At 36.8% G+C, this 18,128-nt stretch overlaps 1 protein-coding gene across 1 annotated transcript in view; it reads left to right on the plus strand.

Annotated features, from left to right (window-relative positions):
• LOC117417295 (delta and Notch-like epidermal growth factor-related receptor) overlaps positions 1-18,128 on the plus strand; it is a 51,567-nt gene that overhangs the window by 22,928 nt on the left and 10,511 nt on the right. Inside the window, exons 2-7 of the mRNA XM_034029338.3 lie at positions 2,577-2,882; positions 6,224-6,315; positions 6,746-6,909; positions 10,553-10,695; positions 12,399-12,552; positions 16,011-16,121. Of these exons, the coding sequence (XP_033885229.3) occupies positions 2,577-2,882; positions 6,224-6,315; positions 6,746-6,909; positions 10,553-10,695; positions 12,399-12,552; positions 16,011-16,121 (970 nt within the window). The remainder of the gene's footprint in view (positions 1-2,576; positions 2,883-6,223; positions 6,316-6,745; positions 6,910-10,552; positions 10,696-12,398; positions 12,553-16,010; positions 16,122-18,128) is intronic.

Genomic DNA, 18,128 nt, shown 5'->3' on the forward strand with positions numbered 1-18,128 from the left:
CAGTCGATAAGCACGGGCTTATCTTCAAATGCTGACAGAACGTTAAGGTAACAAGTAAACAGTATGGCAAGGTTATCTCAAAGTTTCTGTCTGTCGCAGTGTACTGTGACACAGGGTGAATGCTTTCCCTCTCCACAGAGACAGACAATTATGCATAGCTGTGCAGTGTTTTTTGTGATGTGAATTAATGACCACCTGGGAATTCAATTAAAACACATTTTACTCTAGGTATGATCTATTTAAATACAGTAGATTATTCTCTGAATGTTATTCTAATTTCCATGTAAGAAATGTATTTTGTTTTTCCTGACTTCAAGCTGGTTTAATTTAGAATGAGAACTGACAATAATCATAGCCGATCAATGTGAAAAAATATTGTGCGTATAGCTACAAAATATATTAGAAGCCATTGATTAAACTGTGTAAAAAACAAAAAGATTTTATAGAGTATTTTAAACCAACCAAATCTATTAGTTGTTTTGCATAAAACCGTTTGGATTAGGAAGCACTGGAATCAATCTTCTGCCAACATACACTGTCCAAGATGGTTTATTCTTGAATGAATGACTTGGGGAAGACAAGCTGGCGGCAACTGTATGTACTGTAGAGGGTGGGAAACAAATAAAACTCCAGGAAGCCTCTCCACTCTGGCGTTCCTGTGATAGGAACTGGTACCGTCTGCTGGAAAGCCAATTAAATCCTTTCCAATCTCATAGATTCATCTTTATTCTGCCAAGCCCCATATACAACAAAGCTATCATTGCCAAGTAATATAACTAAGCTGGTTGGTATGGCAAGAAGAAGAGGTAATGGTAAAATGAAAAAGGTACAAACTAAAAGAAATTGTAAAATGTTGCAGTTTTATAATTTCAGTGTTCCTATAAGAATTGGAAATATTGAATTTTTACATGACAAACTTATTACCAATTTTTATTGTGTCTTCTTCCTGCTGTCTGTTGATTTATTGGTGTTTAGTTTCAAATAAAAACTGCATTTAGATTGATATTGATATTGTTACTTTCTGTTCAGTATTGCTACAGAACCTCTGCTTAGAAATATCTATAAGAACTAAGAGTAAGAAGGAGATGGTAGGAAAATAATGTTTTGAAAACCCACAGCTGAACTAGTCTATGTAGAAAACTAGTGACCAGAGAGTGTCAGAAACCGTAAGCAAAGTTTAGCATGTTATCAAACCATATGTATGATTGAGGTTAATGCTCTGTGCTTTGCTATAGCAATTGATTTACTCTCTGCATTATAAGATGACATGATTTACTCTTTACCTGTTATTTTGCAATGGTAATTACCAGGCAATGGTGTGTGTGTGTTGCTACCGAAAACCAAAAAACAGCACGGAATAGTTAAACTGCTGGAGTAGTTAAAAACTTTTTTTTTTTTTTTTTGTAGTGATGTGTACTGTACAGACACAGACAGTAAGATTACATTTCTTTGTATAAAACCATGAAGTCTTTGTTGGTGTATTTTAAAATCCTATTTTAAACTCTAATTTACAGGGTAAGGCTACTTTATTAGGGGATCCTTGGTACTCAGTACAAATCAATCCTGCGCAATTCCCTGCACACAGCTCTGGTCGATACAGCTTGCTCACGGTACCTGCGTTCAGTGTTATTGTGTGTTATTGTGTATATTGGTTTCCTGGTTGCTGTTGCAGTCTAGGATACACATACAGTCACGAACCCACTATTATGTCTCTTTCAAACTGTCAAACTGGCACTGCCCATCGTATGGACAACCACCTATCAGCTAACTGCTCTGTTTTTTTTTTTTTGTGTGGTTCTGTAACATGATCTGCCTACTTCATTTCTTATTATAAACGTAATGTCTTTTGAGCCAAATTGGGTTGCTGGCAGAATGGTCATTATCCCACAGGTAGATTTCTTCCTAAAGCTCTGGTTTAATTTTTCCCTTGGTCCATCAATGTGATTAATAATACAGTGGGAGGACTGCTCCATTATGCAAGTCTTGATGCTCTCCTGCTCCATGGTAACCGCACTGACATGACCTTGCCTCCACAATTGGATTAATTTACAGAAACAGTATCTGCAGCTTTGATTAGAAAGCCTGCTGGGAGAGGCTGCCTTATTAGCTGGACCTGCTATTGCCTTACAGTTAGTGTGATGCTTCAATGAAATAATTGTTTAGGTTAAATTAACTGTAGTCATTTAGAAAGTGAAGCTTTAAAATGAGGACCTATGGATTGATCTAAGTTTAGGGTTTAGTATGGAAGGTATCATTTTTCAATAGGAATTCTATAGACCCATCAATGTATTGACAGCCATACAAAAAAAAAGTCCAGGAACATTTCCACGTTTCACAAACGTATTTGTTTTATTTTATTTTTTTTTATAATATATATATATATATATATATATATATATATATATATATATATATATATATATATATATGTATATATATATATATATATATTTTTTTTTTTTCCAGTTCTTGATCCAGAAGGCTTTGGTTAACTAATTAAATTAGTTGACTAGTTTGGGGATATTTTTGCAGTAAGATTCTATACTAAAATGTAATGCTGTCTTGTATTCTGTCAGTTTTTTATAGACCCATGCACAAGCAAACCCTGTCTCCATGGAAACTGCAGCAGCAGTGGCAGCAATGAAGGATACATCTGTGTCTGTGAGGAGGGCTATCGAGGTGAACACTGTGATCAGCCACTGCAAAGCATCCCTGTCTCCGGTTGGACAGAGTCTCTGCTGCCAGGATTTGTCAGCCCAACATCAGGAGAATCTCCAGAACCAGATACCCTTTCACCCCCCGTGCAAGTGGCTGCAACTCTGTCACCATGGCAACCAAAGCCAGGTCAAAAATATGTTGAGCTCAGCTGGGTTGGTAAAAAGGTAAGACCTTTGAATGATTTATTTAAGACCGGTATTCAAACTCACATGCAGTCAATACTGACGACCTCTGACAGTATCAAGTAGCGTCTCGTGGGGCTGATATTTCAAACTCTACAACCACTTCTGCGTTGGCTTATTGTGCCATCCTTTTTTCTGCTATATCATTGTAAACAACTTTGTAGCAGACTACTAATAGTGAAATAGTTTTCAGTAGTTAGTAAAGCCCCCAAGTAAAGTAGACCTAACAGAAAAACATATTTCGTTCACAAATAGTTACATGATGTGCATGAAAAACATTGAAAGCATGTTTTTATGGAAGAAAGGTTGTTGATTTTACCTGAACTGTAAGAAACCCTAAATTCATAGGTAAAGTTGCCCCTTCACAGTACTCCAGCAGCTAGTTAAAAATAATCTTTGTTCAAATAAAATAAATCAAGGGTAACAAAAGATGGTCTTATACAATAAGAGTTAGGGGTCAACACATGAACTTATATAACATGATTTACTCTTCATGCATTGGGATTTGCATCCAGTCTGTATCTACAAAGTGCTCTACTGCATGTACTGTATTGTGGTTTGCAGTGCGCAGGTGTAGAGGTGATGTGATTACGAAACAAAAGACAGACAACAAAGTTCACAATCCAATGCTGTTTATTTTTATAATCACGGTCTAGTGACTGCAAAGAATAATCCCAGGCAATACCCAGCAATGTGTATTGCGCTGTTGCAAATGAAGGGTTTTCAGTCCCAAATAATAAACACAGTTTGAAAGAATAAACACAGTAGAACACACACAAAGACACACACACGATCACAAGTCCAGAGTGAGTGCTAAAGTGATTGTGGTGAAATACAATTTATTCATGCAGTTGTGAAGTGTTGCCCGGGTTTAGTGCTGGCCTTAAGCGACAGCTCCGGATCGTGTTAGCCGTCTAATAAGAACAAACAAGTAGATTTTTAGACACGACAAACAAACAAAACACTCACGGTTAAATTACAGTTCACCTTTCTTTGTTCAGTTTAACCATAACAAAAGGAACAGATCACCTAGCCACGTCCCCTTTTGTACCGCCAGTCACGCCCCCTTGGTTAGCGAGTGCAACCGTTTCTCCTCCAATCCACGGTTGCCACATCGCTTCCCTTTCTGGGGCGATGACTTGGTGTACCATAGCTCCGCCCCCTTTCTAGATGGCCAACTTCCACCTAACCCTTGGAAAGAATTGTCCGACCATCTAGTCCGGGGCACTCTGTTCCCTTTACACCACGCCCTCACAGGTCGGGAGGGAGATTATAACCAAGATTCATTCTTTCTCTGTCACAACGCTGTATGACTAATTGATGATAGGTCTGGTATCAAACACAATTATTTGGTTTGGAAGTGGTGTTGCCTTTTTGACAGAACAGATTCTAGTGGTTGAAGTTGCCTTGTAAATTCTGCACCTTTAAATTATTAATGACACGAAAGAAGTTTCTATGCCACTCTTCTGCATTTATATCGGCTATATACCTTCTAAAAGAAAGTGACACAATAGATGCCCACTGTGCCAAGTGACACTTTCTCTTCATCGCCATGGCAACTCCAGTGATGAAAAATGCATTACAGGGATGTCAGATGTGGTTACTAGGAACATTATTGAAAAATATTTGGTGCAACACAACACGATGATTGCAACAAGGATTTGGGAACAGTTACAGAGCATTTATGAACAGCAGTGAAGCAAAGGCTTTGTAAATGTAGCACATTGACGACAGTGTACATGAAGAATAGAAACACACTTATTTTTATTTTTAAATTGGAGCTTATGTGTCTCTTGTTATACTGTGGTAGCATTTAAGAAGTAAGGATAAAGAAGGCACTAGTTACCGTAAAAACATTTCTAAAGTCATATAATTTAAACTTTACAGGCAAATGTAAAACTGGTTAAGACCAGCTAAAAATAACATGGGTATCTGTCTAACTTTAATTGGGTTAGAATCCTTCTTTTAAAGTAAACAGTGGCTTGTTTTAATAATGCCAACCTAAAATGTATAAACCTGATTTTTGTCATATTTTTTATTGAACGCAGAGTAATGTTGATAAGTGGGTCTATAAAAGTCTGGTATTAAAAAAGCAAGCCCTTTCCATTTTGACTGTATCTTTTACAAAAAGCCGGTTGTTGTCTTTTCAGTTTTTCTTTTAATTATACTTAATTCCACCTTTTAAATAAGGAGAGACGAATATGGCTCAAGATCCATCAGTTGGAAAGCCCTGATAAATGGAATTCCAATTTCCACAATAATTAAAACAAAGGCAGTGAATGTGTTCCTTTACAGTGCATCCTCAACAAAATGGCTGGTAATGGATTTGCAGGATCCATTCCACACCTAGACCACGTCTCCCAGTTTATCAACATGAGTGATAACGCTGAGAGAAAAAAAAAAAAATGGAGCAATTCCCCGAAATGTAATTCTCAACAGTTAATTATTTAAACAGATTGCCTTTTGGTGGTTACAGATAAATGCGTTTTCTAATGCAATTAGCAGTGGTGCGTCTGTTATTTAGACATTTCTTAAATGAAAACTAAAAATAGCACTACCCAAAGAGACATTACAAATTAAAATATAATTATCTTTTTTTTTATTTACAATTTTTGCCTAATTGTTTTTCTGAGGCAGTTTCTTGTAAGGCAGTATTGCTAATGTCTGTTAGGTGTTAATTATTTGCTCTAAAGTCCTTAACCCACATTATCATTAGTGACTAACAATATCTTTGTTGTGTTAACCAAACCTTCTTACTCCTGATTGGTAAACTGTTTGTAACTTTATCAGCCATTGTTGGGTACTGAGCATTTAGTGTTTGTTCTCTGCTAACCAGTCTTGACTGGTGAATTTCATTTGTCTTGACCTATTATTCAATACCTTCCTGGGTTGTCTTCCTCCTAAATGCATTGCAGTTAGACTACCCTATGCTCTGATCTTTCCAGTAATTTATAGTTTTCAGTTAATTGACTGGTTTATTTGTGTTTTTTAGGTAAATTCACATTTAGTTAGTTGTTTGAGAGCAGAGCATAGCTAGCAGTAAAATGTGTGATTTCTTAAATGTAAAATACTTTCTGTAACAACTCATGCTATGTTTCCATACAGGCTGGGTTACAAACCAATTCTGCTTGAACTGAAACACAGTCCAGGCCAATTACATTTTCTTGGTGCTTGAGTTACACCATCTTGGCATAGCGTTAGTAATGATAGTGTGTGCCAGTCATGCATCTGCTATATAGTGCTATCCACTTTACAAAATAAATCAATCTTTATTAAAACTGATCCTCTTGCTCTGTGTGTTTATTCACATGTGATTTTTGCAGCCCTTGGATTTCACCTGTGGAAATGCAAGTTCTAATGGATCTGCTGGAGGTCGCAGTTCGTCCCTTGAAGTGCCAGAAGAGACGTCTGTAAAGTAAGGACACAGTGTGGTGCTGCTCACGGGCAGAGGTGTGGAAAAATAACAGTCTCTGGTGTATTTGGAGAGAACATGACTTTTGCACTCATTTTTATTTGAGCTGAACTCATGAAGCTCACCAATATATTTAAACTAGTTTAAATGGCTTTACGATGTTGACTTATTGACGTTGTCTAAAAAGTTGATGTCGTTATTATTTGTATATTCTAGTTTTAGTACACATCAAATCATCAGCTATCAAATATTCATATGAACACGTATGCTATTACAGTTTGCAGGTTGCGTGTTCAGATGACCAAGACATCTCTTTCAAGCAAAGATCTTAAAATGATCACATTTACACCAGCATACTGATAATTACCTGAGACCTCTCAATTTTGTGGAAACACATATTTAAGAATTTCATTACGTTACAATTTTTTTCCAGGATTAAGGTCAACGTGACTGGTTCTCCTACCCTGTGGAAAGTCACTGAAGCTGGATTTAAACAATGCTCTCTTACCGAGGGGAGAAGTGTTCCTCTCCTCCAGGGCTTAGATGGACTGGTTCTCTCAGAGGAGGAGTTACCCGTCGGAAACAATTACTTTATTGGTAAGATGTGAGAGGGTCCCCTCATCAATCATATGGGGTGCATCAGGAACGATTAGCCTACTAAGAGACATAGATATGAGCTTAGTGACTGTTTCTGTCTTCTATGGTACTTACTATAAGGCTTCAGGACATGATTGAAGGTACTAGATAGGCTTAGACTCAGAAACCCACAAACAAAAGCATAGCAACATATAAAATAGAAAAACATAAAGAACCTCATCTTCCAACAATAATAGTACCAGCCTACATTTATTATGATGAGCTTTTACCCTGTAATTAAACAGGAGCAGAAGGTAAGACTATTTTCTTTTTTTCCCCCCTTTCTTTGTGACCTAAATATTTTGTTGAATGTTTTTTTGTTTTGCTGCGTACTATTACTCTTATATGTAAGACCCCAGGGTACTGCTTATGCTGAGAAATGCATTTTTATACCTTAACATAATGATCAAAACACTGTGTACAAATCATTCTTCTCCCTAAGGGGCATTGACTTGATTAATTTTGAAGGTGGAATGCCACACATGCTATGGTTGTTCTTTTTAAACAAAGACAGGAAGTACAGAAACTTAGTGCTGTAACTTGAATATCATGGGTGAAAGTGTTCCGTATGTAGACGGAATTCCGTCAAAATGCCCTCTTCCAGGACTGTTCCTATGATTCGTGTAGAAATAACAAAAAAAATTGTGGAAAACTTTAGATGTTTTTGCAGGTATAGAATTCAAATGTCATTCGTGCACAGCTAATTTTATACAAATCCTTTTAAAATTAAAATTTCAGGTGCTATCCATAAGGAAATGAAATGTAGTAGCAGGTGTCTCCGCTATGAAAATGTTCTTTAGTATAATTTTCAGACACTTACTTGTCAAACAGCCCCAGAGACAGGTTTGGTAGCACACTCATCAAACTTTCTTGGATTTTTGTGACCTTTTAGTATATTTTTCTCCTGTTGAACTAACTTGATTGAGTCCATAGGCACCTAACCCATAGAGCACAGGGGAGGCAAGCTATATATTTTGAAACTACTTTTTTTGCTCAGTGTAAACACTATTATTGTTATGGTTTTGCCTTCAAACAGTTTAAAATATATTGCTTCAGAATGAAGTCTTTTTTTAATATAGTAAACCCATGCTTCGGACATGGCAAGTATTTTGAACTGCCTTACTTAGGGAATTATTACCTTCAAAACAACAGTACTTGCTTGTCTTTGTTTGTTTAACACTTTCCTTTAATAAGCTATGCGTGGGAATTCTAGGTGCAGCACTGTGCAGAGATGCCATTGGTACTGGTTGTGCCATTTGGTGTCACTTTCATGTATTTGTAATTAATGCGTGCTCAGTAAGTACATATTGAACATTTTATGCTGAAAAACCTGCCCAATATTGTAGACTTACAAATACTAAAACTAACTTCACAACAACAAGGTTTGCTTGGTTTCTTAGAACTTAATTGTAAAAAATAAAAATAAATGCATTTTCCTCTCTACGCTTGGCAGTTAGTTCTTCAGATTGCCCCCCTACTTTAACAGAGTTAGGCGTCTATGATTGTGACACAATTATATTGCTTCTGACATTGATTAAAACACTGAATTGTTGTACTGCTTTTAGAATGAAACACTCCCCTATAGATACCAAAACTGACTTGGTGTTACTGAAAAGGTTTGATAAGAGGTTAGTAACATTTCAAAAACTATGTTTGTTAACTAGCCTCATGTGTGATTTATCAGGTTGATCCATCTGATAAAATGACAAGTTGTATAAAGTAATTTCTGAATTTCTTTTTCTACAAAGTCAAGTTAAAATTTGCTTCTGAAAAAGTGGTCCAAAATGGCTCCATGTATCTGAGAGCATGTACAACCCCAGAGCTTCGGGGGGCCTATGCAGACCCCAGGCCAAAAGATTGGTTTTCAGTCAAAAGGATCATTGGCCACTTTCATCCATGTATCTTTAAAACCTGTATAGATTGGTTAGCGTCTCTGCTCCCAAGTATTTTGCATAATATACTGCATGCGGGATTCATTCGATTTGATGCGCCAGGGTGCTCCATCTATGTGGCATATCTTCTGCTAGTGTGTTTGTGTATGAAACTATGATCAATGGGCCTGCTAAGAACAGCTGCTAAAATTAGGCAGCCTGGTACTCTCATGCGAAATAAGCGAAGTCCTGCACCTGCTTATTCACTATGCCATGCAAACCCAATAAGTCATTCTAGTCACAGATAGAACATCCTTTATCCTTATCATGCTCCTGCCCTTACCAAGGTGAAACTCGTCGTGATTGTGCTGTGAGTGTCTTCTGATTTTGGTAGGCTGCCAAAAAACTCCTTACAAAATAACCCTAGCATTTCTATTGTATAGAAAATGTGTGTTTCCTATTAGGTGGTTGCTGGATATCTGAATTCAGAAAGCTCTGTGTGAATTTGCTTTGACGACATTATAAAGGCCTAGAGCTCTTGAAAGGCAAGCAGGTTAAACTCTATGTGGAGTGTCTTCATGCTCTGCATTTCATTTTTCTATTTCTTACTTGGCTTTAAAAAGAGGGAAGGCAAATAATACAGTATAAATTGTAAAACATTAGATATATTTCATATAATATCATGTAAATATATAGCTAACATATCATATATATATATATATATATATATATATATATATATATATATATATATATATTACGTGGATGAAGGCTGTATTTCCATCCTGAGCCATTCGTAAAAAAGTCATAATATCACAGTAGTGATGTCAGAAAGTGATAATTCCTCTAGAGGAAAATCTACTATTATGTCTCGGAGAGAAAAAAAAAATCTTCAGTACAAGTACAATTATTTATCATGCTTTTCAAGCAGATATAAGCTGCTGGTTGTTCTCTAGTCAGATTTCTATACTATCAAAATACAAGTTTGACTAATAACACAAATTTTGGAAACTGCAGCGTGACTGGAGTATGCATGCTTAGGTATGCATTTGCTTATATAGCATGATGTCAGGAGTTATTTCTGTGCGTATGATATATTGACAGGAGCCTGAGGCTTTATATTTGGGCCTTGAGATGCAAGTTTTATGTCCAGAAATGTATTCTTTTGTTTATTGAAATATGCAGTATATGCCACAACTCAACCATAGTTAATATTACAGTAGATGCATAAACCCAATATTAAATGATAGGCTAATTGTAAAATAATTAAAGTAGGCTATGTTGTAAAACATTTAATGTTTTTTTTAATAAGCAGCTTTGGTAAATGTATATATATATGTTCTCTATGAGAGATAAGCATCACATTTTGGAAGAGAATTCGTTTTCTAAACCTACAGTATGTTTGTTCATATGAAATGACATTCAAATGACTGACCTATATATGAAATGTTGAGTTTTTATTTTGCTTTGCTTTTGCTTGATATGTTGCGCACTACAGCAAATCTTTTTTTTTTTTTTTCTTGTTACAACTGAATATAACAAATTCTAGACCCACTCCCCATACTTTCACAAGATTACCATATTTAAGAACAGTTTTACTGTATTTACTTCTCTAGAGAAGAGTGCCATTCATACCTCAACGCATTAATATTGTATGCATTCTCGGGTGCATACTTTCTTGAAGTGCTTAGACACGGCTGTGTTGTTCAATACTTTCTTTCTCTCTCTTTCAGTGTTTGTGAATGATTCGTCTAAACCAGTTTGGACTCTGCGTCTGAATGTCAGTGTTAAGGTCAGCAATTGTGTGGAGCCTGGGAGTAATTTTAATGACCCTGAATGCTCTGGGAAAGGAATATGCACCACAGAATCTGAGAAAGTAAGTGGACTGTCATTTGATAGCATGAAAACTATAAAGATTCAATTAACAATATAGCATTTGTGGAAATGTAAGTGTGAATTCAATCCAATTAAAAATTGCCATTTAATCAAACCTCTAGTTTTTTACCCAGACATTCAAAAGTATATACACCAGTGCCACCTGCTGAGCATTTAACACATTACAGACCACTAGATTAAAGATGAGCACACACCTGAGCATGGTAACACAGGGCAGTGAAAACATAGCATGGTCACTCTACTGTTCTCTTGATTATATCCAGAGCTAACCATTAACATCTGCATGATCGCCACCTGCTGGACACATACATACATAACAGCTCACTAAAAAAGAATACGAAAAGAAACGGGTATCATAGTAACACAGATTGGATAGAAGGCTGATCCCAAATAATTAGGATTTCTTGTGAACAGTATCATGTCTGATATTTTAGGTGGCATTTAATACTTGTACCAACTGCTGTTCTGACATTCTACTTTCATATCTACAGCAATGAATTACAAATATTTGGGCAAAAAAGTGGAAAACAAATATATTCTAGTTGAAATAACAAGAATAAGTTATTACAGCATAAGAACTGCCTATTGGCTTCTCTAGGAAGGCAGTGAGAATTAATTTACTAGACTTCTGGATTTGTTTTATTACTAGGTTTCCAAATATAAAAATGGAGGTTTGCAGGAACAGAGAATACTGAAAAGACTTGGATAATTCATTACCTCAAATATGTTTTATACAGTCAGTTTATTCACATGTCATCATTTGCATTGCACTGCGATTTTTAAATGTTACTTGATAGATTAGTCTTAATTAGTTGTGTGATATATTTACTGTATGTACCAATGCATTCATTTCAAATCGCAATCATTAAATGATAAATAGAGCTGAAAAGAGACATACTTCTTCATGACAGTGTTTTGATGAAACGTCTTTCTGTGTTCTTTTTATTAAATGTTATAAACATGAGCTAAACATTTATTAAGCCAACTTGCAAGGATCAGCTTTAAAGGATCATGTCTATCGCTGCATTTTCATATTTTTCATTTTTCATCTGTTTATCTATTGTATTATTACTTACCATGCATCTAACCCAGCAAAAATGCCTATTCTGGGTCAATTTCTAACGTGAGGTGGTTTGAAAACCGTGGGAAAAAAAATGTAACCATATGGTTTATTTTAATTTCCCACTATGACACAGAGCAGAGGCCTGCATGCAGCAATACATTTGCTCAAACTCACGTCTGTAGTGACAGGACTGCCAAGTCCAGCAATCTACTTGGACTCCACTTACAGAAAGATTAATAGCTCACTTCATAGGTTGTGTGCTTTCACATTGTTTGTACAAATCTATTTATTGCTGCTGTCTGTACTAATACATTTGGTTAGCAATAAACTTTGTGTCTAACCATATCATCAGTAATCATTAGTTTATATTATGCTGGCGTGAAAAAACAAAGAACAAAAATTAATTTGAATATCTGGGCTGTTGGATGTAAAAACACAAGGATATTACAAATGTATATACATATGTGAACAATTCAATTCTTTATACTATTTTACCACAAATGGCATTTTATTTATAGAGATGCAGATTAAAAATCTACAATATATCACACCTTTTTTAAATAGTGTGTTCCCCACATTGCACATTTAACACTTAATGTAATGTTATTTTAACCCCTCAGACGACCTTCTACTGTGAGTGCAGCCGAGGATTCACTGGAATCTTCTGTGAAGAATTTGACGCCTGCACTGAGAACCCCTGTGAGAACAATGGAACCTGCACAGACGTGAGACAAGGCGGTGATGGGAAAAACGTCATCTGTGCCTGCCAAGCTGGTAGGCCACAGAGCCTAGCAATGTTCTTTTTTCATTGAACTATAATCTAATCCACATTTTAATCAAATTTTCTTTAAATCCTATTCAATATTTTCAGAGCAAATGTGGCAAAAGATAACCTGCTTTGTGTGAACACCCCACAAGTGTTGTCCTTAATCAAAGCTGCATTCTGAGTTATTTAACCTATGGCTTTTAAAATGTGAGTTTAATGGCGAAATTCCAAATGGGCACACTGTATGCAAATACAAACCATTGCTGCAAAAATGGATAATCCTTACAATTTGCACTAAGATGTGGCAATTATTGGTCGAGTGATGCTGCTTAACTTATTAGCTGTACTGTAGAACTGATATGTCATATAAAATAAAAATCTATTTATGCCTCTTGGAAAATAGAGACATATAAAGGGCAGGCTTTTCCCCAGGGATGCAAAAAGCTAGGACATTGCTTCCGCCTCAAATATAGACACGCAACTGGGAACGTTTTGTCGTAGCTAGCAAGTACATGCTGTGCCTTTCAAAATAATAACATACACTGTTTAGTGTTTGCTGTTTTCATAAGAATATAAAAACATGCATATTTAGATAAAAATGTCAGCTAATGACCTGACTTAGTCTTATTTCGGTCTACAATGGGAAGGTTTAGACATATGTAGACCAGTCATGGATTCTGTAACTGTCACAGTCCTGTAACATGCTTAAAAAAAAAAAAGTCCTCAGTCATTAGCGATAGATGACACAGGACTCAGGACTGCCGATATGTCACTGACGCAATGGTACCGAAAGACTAGAATTAACAGAAGCAGTTGACAGACTTCCCAAATGAACTTGAGAGAATAGTGTTCTCATAATCATAATCAAAGGACACCCGCCAATCCAAAATGTAACGGGTTTCTTAACAAATGGCCTTTTCATCCCACAAACGGTGTATGATTTGCCCTTGAATGCAAATGTTGATGTTACTGCAAGTACCCTTTGAGACCGGATGCCTAAACGTAAACGAACAATGCCTTGCACTCTGGAAATTAGACAATAGTATCAACAATTTACTGCCACTGCTCAAGCAGCTACTCAAGTTTACAATAATTGTGTTACTTTTAACAATATGCAGCTAACTTAAATACATTGTTAATATATCAATTCATGGGGGAACATTTTTGAAGATCTTTTCTGTGAAAAACTGTTCTGTGATTAATTATGGTAGGTGTAGGTACATCCACAAATCCCAGTAAAAAAAAGCTTGAGTAGTCGACGCAAAGCAAGCTCAGAAACACATTTTACAAATATATCCGCTGTACAGTTCTCGGGCATACTAAAATGCATGCTCAAAACCTTTATACCAGATAGCTCTTGAAGAATAAATTATAGATGCTGGACCCAGCCAAATGGAAAATGTTTGTTTTTTACTGTCTTCTAATTATTCTGATCAAAATAATTCCTTTAAAGCAGCCTTGTCTGATAAATATCAGCTATTTCTTATATTAATGTTGTTTTTCTGCTGAATGTGCAGTACATGTTTGACACTTCTTTGAGGACAATGCTGTAGGAGCCTCTCCACTCACTTTGTGTTTAAAGAGCTGTATTGTATAACTCAATGTCATGATGCTTCCAGTGAAGCCTATTAAAACTACCTTCATAATAACATACACAGCTTATGTTACGGCAAAAGAACCAAGATGAATGCTATTGTGCTTGGTGCCTCATGCTTTTACTTTTCATTCACTCTCATCTTTCATCAACGTGGACATTTATTTACAGCAGGCTTCTAGTTTTTGCAGCTCCATTTTAACCAACTTGTCCATGTCTGAGGATCAGATGCAAATCTGTTTAATACTGGAATTTAATTGGCTAATACATCATCATGTGACCATTTACTGTACTTACCTGGAAGCATCTAGTAATCAAAAACAATTACTTTCTCAAGTCTCACCCCAGAACGTTGGCTCTGGTTCAGATTTGTTTAATCTGGCAAGGAATAGCTAAACATCACTATAGACAATGCAGTGCAGAATGCCAGTTTTTATCTTGGATGACAAAATGATTCTGAAATAGTTAGGAATGCTCAGCTGTCTGCGGACAAATGACCTCTGACAAATGACTTTTGCAGAGGAGCCAGCAAAATAGGAGGACGTTTCACAGACAGCATTCTAATACATCATTGACCTTTCCAATTTCATCTACAGAAGCAGTTTCTTTTTTTTTTTAATATGCATTCGCAGGTCTTGTTCCTCCATTATGCATTATCCTGTGAGGATGTGCAAGACACTGTCGTTGTCATGGATTTTATTCTCATAACCAGGAGAGTACTGGGATATATTATCCCAACTTCCTTGTAAGGAAAAATATAATATTTCAGCTCCCTTGAGTGCTGTTACTCCTTGACTACTGTAACCTGTGTTTTTATAATTGGTTGAATACCAAAGAAGACACAGGTATCGTTGTCCATCAAATCAACAGTATGTTGAAATCAGGACTTAAAGGATGTGTTGCAGTAAGAATACCTCTTAAAAGGGAACAAGACTAAAAAAAGCTAAAATATGCACAAGAACACAGGAAATTGGACTATGGAACAATGGTCAACGGTGCTTTGGACTGTCGACGGATGGACAACAACACCTGTGCCTTCTGCCAGTTCTGTTGTCAATTCAATGCTTGTTGTCTTTCTATTCTTTAAGGATATTATCTTCAAGTATTGCTCATCTTTGTTGGACAGCTTTTTGGGTCTTCCAGTCCTGGGTTTGTCAATTACAGATGATGTTTCTCTGTATTTGTTGATTATGCTACGGATACCTTTGGATACCATGAAAATCAAGTGATGCGAGCTATTTCACTCTTTTATGCAAGTCAAGGTTGTTATAATAGTAGAAAACACTAGTGGAGGCTTTGAGTAAATTGTTGATGCTCATAATTCATAGAGTAGAAAAATGCAACATGTCTAAGAATTTTGCACAGCAGTGTACATATTTGTGCTCATTTTGTGACCATATATTGGGAGTGTGGGCCGTTGAGTGTGTTGATAAAATTATTTTAATACATATAATACTTTTATCTTTTTAATATAATAAAATAGTCTGATACTGGCAATTAAAGTAATCCTGAATAACGTTGCAGAAGTATTTTTCACTTATTGAACAGAAGGTGCAGTAGACCCGCTGAAAAGCTCAAGTCACAATTGAAATTGATAGCTGCATTTGGGAACTGTTTTAAATTAAACCTGTCAAGGCTTTACCATAGCAGCACAGAAAAAGCAGGTATGCAGACCCCAGTGGCAAGATGACGGAATGTATCCGTGACACTTTAAGTGCTTGGTTCCTAAAAGTGGTACAATAAATATACATAAAGATGAGATCTAACTACCCAATTATAACAGTTTAAAGTTAAACCATTCATTTAAATATATATAGTGCATGTGTTTTTTTTCTTTTTTTACAATATTGTCTTGCTTATATGCTTTTACAGGCTACACAGGGGAGCAATGTGAGTCTGTAGACCAGTGCTTGCCACAACCCTGTAGAAATGGAGGCACCTGCATCAACGGTCTCCCTGGATACAGCTGCCTCTGCCCAGAAGGTAAGTAGAAATGACAACATTCACCTTGTTTACTCTTGATGGCATTCTGAAGGGTCATAACATATTCATTCATTTGTAGGGACTAAATTACCCACTAGTGCAGCGAATACTGCATACTGCTGATAATTCAAATCAATACAGTTCCATCCAAATAAGTCAATGTGATTGTCCATTGCCTTTATTGCAAGTGGCAATTGCACTTGATGAACATTAGTGTTTTGAACCTGGAGTTGCGCATTGAACACCGATCTGGCCTAAAGGTCCTGCCAGCAATACTGAATACTCTCTCGACTGCGGCTGAGGTGACTGGCACATTGAGGTACCTGGCAGCTAGCTTTGCTAATGCAGGGAACTGGGGCTTGTAGCTCTTCCAGAAGGCAGGTGGGGTCAGACCCTTCTGCGAGGCAGGGGACAGACAGGTAGTCTGTTACCTCTGTGGAAGCAGAAGCGGAAGATGGTATGGGGTTCGCCATGAAAGAGAACAATTTGCTTCTCTTTGCAGGTTGGGAAGGTTGTGGAGCAAACCTGGCACACTCCTCCTGGAGAAGAGCTGTCGCTGTCAGTAGCTGCTCTGGGCACCACGCAGCCTTAAAGTAGGGGTCCAGTTGAGCTGCCAGCTTGTAGAGAGACATCTGTTCATAGGGGGAGAGGCGCTTCTCCAGGGATGCCTTCAGGGCAGTCACCAGCTGGGCATTGTATTTTGCATTAAAGTTGCTCAGGAAGGTCCTTAGTCCAATGATGCTGGAAATGACATAGCTGGCAGAAACAATGTTGGAACCCTGGGTGAGGAGAGTGGCATCCTCAAACGGTTCCAGAATAGCCACAAGTTCATTGAGGTATTGGATCTGCTTGAGTTTATCTTGGTCAGTATGAGGAAATGCAATGCGGCTTTAGACCTTGGTTAGTATCAGCAGTGGTCCCTCAGTGTAACTTGACATATGACTTCACTTGCGACGGGGAATGGCAGTTTTTATATTAGGTTTTGCGATTAACTCATGATGGTTGAGGTGGTTCTCAAACGAGTAGAATGTTATATACACGTTCATTTGATTAATTCAGAACAGGCCACTTTAACAATTGAGGTGAACAGAGCTAAACAGTGAGGAGTTAACCCACTCAATTACCTCTGGACAACTGCTCTGTTAATGGCAGCAGGTGTAATTGGTTATTGATGAACAGCTAACGAGGACAGGGGTTAATTAACCTGCTTTGGATTCAGGATACAATGTGAGGTTCATTACAACTATTGTATTAGTATTTAATTTTCAAATACTATTTGATTTCTGCAAAAATGATTGAAATGTTTTCAAATATTTACTTTCTGCAAATTATATTTAATTATTTCCAATTATTCTTTACATTGCGTTGTGATATTTAATTATTTCAACTATGTGATTGAGTTGGTATTTTCAAATCGAATACGGAATATAACTATCTTTGTCCCAGGTCTGAGGCCCTGTACTCCCTATTTTGGCTTTTTGACTTGTTAGCTATCCAATTATTTCTTGTCTGTCAGTTCCTTTACCTGACAAATGATTCTTAATACCAGTAGCCTGGCATGTCCTGTATGCTCATTGCACCAGATGATCCTTTGAAAAATAACACACTAAGCAGAAACATTTTTTTTCCCAACATGCATGTGCTAATGTAGTAGCAAGCTCCATCCACCAAAGTCTCTTGAGATCCTAAGATATCAACTGTACCAATTTGCATAAGCACCGTAATTTTCTGGTATAACCAATGTTAGGATTCTTCTTTGATGAAAAAAAAATGTCATGTCCTAAGAGATTGATGTTTTGCCATGAAAACCATGAGCTGTTACAACTTTGCATCTGAAGATATGGGTGCAGTCTCTCCAGTCCTTAATGTCTAGGTGTGATGAGTTATTGAATCAATCCTGTTCAGTTTTTACTGTGATGCAATCAGCCAGTGATTCCCTCTTCAAATATCAGACTGCTAATAATCGACAATTATAATTGATAACTGAATACGCTTTTTATTCAAAAG

The sequence above is a fragment of the Acipenser ruthenus genome, chromosome 12 (genome assembly GCF_902713425.1).
Source record: "Acipenser ruthenus chromosome 12, fAciRut3.2 maternal haplotype, whole genome shotgun sequence".
NCBI lineage: Eukaryota > Metazoa > Chordata > Actinopteri > Acipenseriformes > Acipenseridae > Acipenser > Acipenser ruthenus.